Below are 6229 nucleotides of genomic sequence, written 5' to 3' on the forward strand. Positions count from 1 at the left end.
ATCCCACCTACATATGCTACATCTGTCGACACAGTCTGGGCAAGGGTTCCAACAACTGATCAACTAAGCCAGAGCCCATATAGCCAGTGGCCGCACATGGAAGCTACTAGTCACTAAGTCTGTCTGATCTTTTTGAACCTGGGCTGCATTCCACTTAGGGTGCACTCTCATGGGCGCGTGGCCTTAGAAAAGGTGCAAAACCCCATGATGCCTTCCCTCAACACCAAGCAATACCACTTCCGCCCAGAGGTGAGTTAAATCCTGAGTTACTACTCAATTGTTATATATATATATATATATATATATATATATAATCCTCACATAAACTCAATGTATACACGAACCACCCCCGTCTACAAAGCATAGAAACCTACAACTACCACGATTTGCAATGACGGGAAGATAGCTCAACAGCATATAGCAAAATAATATAGTAATCATATACATGCATATATTCATAGTGTGATATAACTACATGCATAGAAAACAATAGGTAAAGGATGATCAACATGTAACTTGCCTTGGTTCTGGTTCAGAAGGTCACACTCCTGACAATAGTTTGCGTCGCACTCCGGACAATCTACACGTTTCACACAATTCAACAAATCAATCACCGGAACACGAATCGAACCAAAATAAAACCAACAGCAAGAAAATCATTTCAAAAACACAACAACAGAAGCTTAACAGCACCTAAATTGCACTACGGTCACAACACAAAAAGAATCACTCGAATCCGATAAATGGTTTGTGAGTTATGGCCTCCAGAAGGTTTAATTCAAATTCAAACGAATTCAAATTTGAACAGAGCAAACATGTGCAAAGTTGGTACTGTGATATTGTGCTGATTTTTGTGAGTGCACAGGAAAAGGAATCACCTAATTTGGACTTATAGAATAAAAGATATAGCTAGTTGAAGTTTTAGCTGAAATCTGAAAAGAAAACAGAAAACAACAGAAAACTCCTGCACTGTTCGTGCGTGTACTGTAGCTTGTGCCCACATGGCAGCTCGTGATTGGCCAAAGGCTCCTGTGCGCGTGCGTGCTCACCAGAAGCAGAGGACGGCGGCGGCGGTCTCGGGCGTTGGCGGCGGCGCTCCTCCGGTGGGTCTCTGGCGAAGGTGAAGTGACGGGCGGGTGCGGTGTCGAGCGGCAGAGGCGGCGGTGGTGTTCAACGGCGACGGGGCTCCCTCCGTAGGCGACAGCAACGAGGTGAACCATGGTGGTGCTCCGGCGAAGTTGGGCGGCGGTGGCGGCGGCGGCGTTCTGGCGATCTGCAGGTCACCCCGATTGGTCAAACGAGTGCTTCATGGAGCGGCGGATCAAACAGAGCAAGAAGTGAGGCTCGGCGCGTTCTTACGGTGGCGCAACTGCCCGGCGAACGGCGAAGCTCTTCGGCGAGATCCAATCGCCCCAACCAGGGCGTGCGGCAACGGGGACGATCGGGACAGGGGATGCAGGGCTTCCCTGGGGTCTTCTGCTTGCGCACGGCAGCTCGGGCGCGCTCGAGGTGGACCAGGACGCCAGGTTGATCCGGCTCGGCCTCGGCTGGGCGTGCGGGGCACGTGCGGTCCGACCGGAGGAAGGAGATAGGTGCGGGGCGGGGCCCGCTGTCAGTGAGAGAGGCAGTGGGTCGGGTTTCGGGCGCGGTTCGGGCGCAGCGGCGGTGCAAACCGCTTCGCTGGAAAGGTGGGCTGCGGGCGACGGGAGCTGGGCTGGCGGCGCGGGCGGTGGTTGCTGGGCCGCGGGCTAGCTGGGCCGTGCTGCGGCGTTATGCTGCGCTGCTTCTTTTTTTTGTTTTAAAGAAAACAAAACTGCTACAGCAGTTAAACTAAAATAAAAACAACATAATAGAAACTAAAAAAAATACATATACACACAGTAAAATATAGACTACTAATATAAACTACAGGAACACTAGTTCCTCACCTAATGCAATTTTGGAAAATCATTTTTATGCAATAGGCCACACAAAACAGCAACAAAACAGACAAGTACTTGGAGACTAATAAAAATACCAGGACATATCGAATGAACTAGAACTAATATTCTTGACATTATGAACATTTTTAAACAGGGGAGAAGTCATGTTATCTCCACTCCAATAAATTGCCTTTAGTTGCATAATGAAAAGAATATTGCAGAAGAGCAAATAATGCATGGAAAATATGATATGCATATGTATGATCTAATAACATCCTAATTTAGGAAAATTGGGATGTTACAGCGGCGGAGGTTAGCGGGGCAACGGTGGCAAGATTACGGCGAAGGGCAGCGGGGTCCTGGCGAAGGGAGGGCGCAACACGGGGGCGCTCGGGCGCGGGCTTCCTCGGGCTATGGCGATGGCGGCCTGGGCCCGGGCGGGCCTCGGATGGGCTCTGCGGGCCAAGGCACGGGAGTGGAGGCTGGAGGGCGATGTGGCGGCGCTCGATTTGCCGAAAGTGGTGGCGCAGACGTGCTGGGCGGCGAGGTGGACATGTCCGGCGGCGGGAGGAGAGGAGGCTAGGGTTTTGCCCGCAAATTGTGCAGGGGAAGGCTTATTTATAGGTAGAGGGATCTAGGAGAGGGCTATTGGGGTGCGGTTTTCGCCCACACAATCATGATGCAACGACGGAGAGCGTGGAGGGGGCTTGGATGGGCTAGGTGGGCTGTGTGGAGGGGTGTTGGGCTGCAAAGAGAAGGAGGGCTTCGGTTAACGTGGTTAACCGTTGGGGTATCAACGACCTCCAAATGGAATAAAATTTGACAGGCAGCCTACCGGTGATGTACCAAGGCCACTCGACAAATCTCGGCCCACTCCGAGAACGTTTTTCTCCCGCTCATGAAACGAGGTCTGGAGGGTGCGGCGGGTGCATGTGAGAGTGTCGGATGCCGAAACGGACAACGGAAAGAACTGGGAAACCCGGACGGATGCAAGTTTTGAAAAACATGCAGATAAAATGCACATGATGACATGACAAAGTGCAACACGCAAGCGAATGACATGGCAACGATGGCGAATAACTGGAAGACACCTGGCGCATCGGTCTTGGGGCGTTAGAACTCTCCTCCACTAACAGAAGATCTCATCCCGAGATCTTAGGAACGAGATGGAACAAAAAGAGGAAGAGGTGAAGTAAGAACGCAAGAGAGAAGAAGAACAAAGTCGAGAGCACTCGGTAGAAAAGAGGAACGGCAGATATGATGAGAATCAAAAACTCGTTGAACAAGATAGACTCTGAAACCACTCCGGTTAGAAGAATGTACAAAAAGAATAAGAACGAAAGAATGTGGGCAACACTCCAGCTGAAAATGGAATGAATAGAACATGAACTTCACCAGATGGGATGACACTTGACAAGATGAACAACATAATGCCTCCGGAAGAATTGAAATAGTCGAATGAAAATAACGGATAAGAGAAGAACAACTTCCACCACGAGTGAATTAGATAGCATCCTTATAAGGAAGGATTAAATTGAACTGAGTTGTTGAGAAAATCAACAACAAAAGAATAAGCTTATTGTGGACTTATGGAAAAACATCTCAAAACTTGAGGTGAAAGTATGCCACAACCAAATGCCTGAATAACTGAGGAGAAAGAAGAAATGCAAAACTCCACTTCAAAAGAACATGGAGAATTAATTGCACATCGAGACGCAAGAAGAAAAGATACTTGAACTCCCCAACAAGAATCTTCATGAACACTTGCGGAATGAATTAAATCCTGAAGAACCACCATAAAGAACTCTGGTGACAAAAGGATAATGAGATAGAAATGAAGGATGAAAAGAATAAGATTAAAGCCTCGCGATGATTTAGATGGAGGTTCCGACCAGATGGCTGAGGAAACTTTGAACCCTGGAAAAGAAAAGATGAAAAACACTTAGAACCGAGAAATTATTCATCATGAACAATCTCCGAATGAAGGAATTACTTGAACATGATGAAATAAGAATAAGAATTACGTTATGCTCATCCTCGAGAAATTAAATCGATGGGAAGCAATGGATTTGCATACTACTTATTTGCATTGGAAAAGATTAAAGGGAGATATAGCGCATGCTTGGGAAAATCTTCCTGAACCATCGGTATGATCGGAAAGAACGAAAGAATTGATATGATAATAAAGGAAAAGGAATCTTCAACGAACCACTGTAAGAATTTGAAAATGAAAAAAGAAAAATAATTCCTTGCCAGGAAGAATTAGAAAAGAACGAATGATAGCTGGAACATGAGGATGAAGAATTCTTCTGGAATGATGGCCTCTGGTGGAACAAAACAAAAAACAACTCCTGACATACTCCGGATGGGTAAGAAAAGAATTTCTAACAAACGGAATAATTAGGAGGATAACAAGAAGCTAGAGCCACGAATCTTCGAGAGAACGGACAAGATTTAGAGGAAAAACTCTTCTTCGGTCTTCATATGTTGAGAAAGATGACGAGAAACACCACCAAAATGTTTAGATACTCCGGAAGAATGAAAATAGCAAAGTTTGAGCGAAAGATGAAAATGATTTGAAAGTGATATCGAAGGAGGCGTCTGATTGATGGGATTTCATTCTTACATCAGACTTTTTTTTGACCTGAAACTGTAGGGCTTGGGCCCCACAGCAAATTTTATTACTCCCAAACAAAAATACATATGTGCAGTAATTACAAGGTCAGGGAGACCCTAAAAGAGAAAAGGCAAGGTAAAAAAGCTAACCTCAAGGAGGCAAAAAAGAGATCCATCTAATCAGATCATCTTTGAACTTAGGTTTAATCCTATGAACTAAAAGAGAAACGTCCAAAATAAAAGAAACTCTCCACCTACGAAAAGATGGTTTGATATTCCTGAAAACCCTGTCATTTCTAACATTCCAGATATTCTAGCAAGCTAGAAAAACAACTTCAGAGAAGAAAGGCCTTGCAAAATCCCTTCTAGCTTGATAAGCAATGGCAGTCATGTCATCTCCAGCAGGCCAGCTGATTTGAAGGTAATTCCAGACCCTGCAACTAAAGTTACACTGGAAGAAAAGATGATCACTGTCCTCCTTGGTGTGCGTGGGACACAACACACACAAATTTGAGTCAGAAACATTCCAGTGCCTTCTCTCCAGCATATCTTGTGTATTCAGCCGATCCATGATCAACATCCAAGCAAAGAACTTGATCCTCAAGGTGCAACAACTAGCCCAAATCCAGGACAAAATTGGGTTTGACACAATATGCTTATGCAAGAAGGTATAATATTTCTTGGCAGAGTAATCCTTTCCATCCTCTTTCCAAACCCAAACATCATTCAACTGGTGGTTAATGTTTGAATTTCCAAGCAAGGATTGCAATGATTGCAACTCACCAAAAGCTCTCTCAGGGAGTGGTAAATGAAATAATGGAGTGAGCTCAGACATGTCAAAAACCTCAGCAGCAGAAATAAGAGGGTCAATGACAAAGGAGAATAGTCTTGCAAATCTTTTATCAAGTGGGACACTGGAATCTCCCAAAGACCAAGAATCAGACCAAAACAGAACTGTGTCACCCCTATGAACATGCACAGCACAGACCATCCTGAACTTATCCATTAACTTGCAAATATCCCTCCACCAGAAGGAACCACAAATGGTTGTGGCATGAGGGACTCTACCATGATAGTAGGTATTCCAAATCAAATGCACCCAGGGAACATCAACTTTATTGTAGAACTTATTAACATGTTTGAGGAGTAGGGCTTCATTCTGCAGCCCCAAATTCAAAATACCCAGCCCACCTTTATTCTTTGGTCTGCAGACCAAGCTCCAAGCAGCCGAAGACTGACCAGACTCCTGCCCATACTTTCTCCAAAGGCACTGCCTCTGAATTCTCTCCAGCTGCTTTAAAATACCAGGAGGCAGGTCCAAACTGCAAAGGAAAAAATCCAGAATAATTAGAAGAGTTAGGTAAGATCCTGGGAAAAGACCTGTGGGTTAGGGCCCACTGAAAAGAAGCACTGCTTGAAAGAAACAAAAAAGAGATGATGCACCGGAATGACTGAAAGACTTGAATGAGGTGACAACCTCGAAATAGAACAAACCAATCTTGAGCGGAAACACGAATCTCTTGAGATATCTTCAGGACTCCGGAACAATTAAATGGCGAGAGGCGAATGAGCAAGAGGAAAACATTTTATAAAGGAAATAATATGATCAACACCGAATACTTGAATTGAATCCACCGGAAAAGAAAACGAGACGAACAATGATGAACTAGACAAGAATTCACCAGTTGAAG

General features: G+C 45.2%; 1 protein-coding gene across 1 annotated transcript in view; it reads right to left on the minus strand.

Moving 5' to 3' along the window:
* Positions 1-502: 502 nt before the first annotated feature.
* LOC123039174 (uncharacterized) overlaps positions 503-6229 on the minus strand; it is a 9253-nt gene continuing 3526 nt past the window's right edge. The window contains exons 2-5 of the mRNA XM_044462445.1: positions 5752-5860; positions 1360-1609; positions 1050-1273; positions 503-580 (exon numbers count right to left, since the gene is read on the minus strand). Coding sequence (XP_044318380.1) covers positions 533-580; positions 1050-1273; positions 1360-1609; positions 5752-5860 — 631 coding nt within the window. The 3' untranslated portion in view covers positions 503-532. The remainder of the gene's footprint in view (positions 581-1049; positions 1274-1359; positions 1610-5751; positions 5861-6229) is intronic.

This window comes from Triticum aestivum, chromosome 2B (genome assembly GCF_018294505.1).
Source record: "Triticum aestivum cultivar Chinese Spring chromosome 2B, IWGSC CS RefSeq v2.1, whole genome shotgun sequence".
Lineage (NCBI taxonomy): Eukaryota > Viridiplantae > Streptophyta > Magnoliopsida > Poales > Poaceae > Triticum > Triticum aestivum.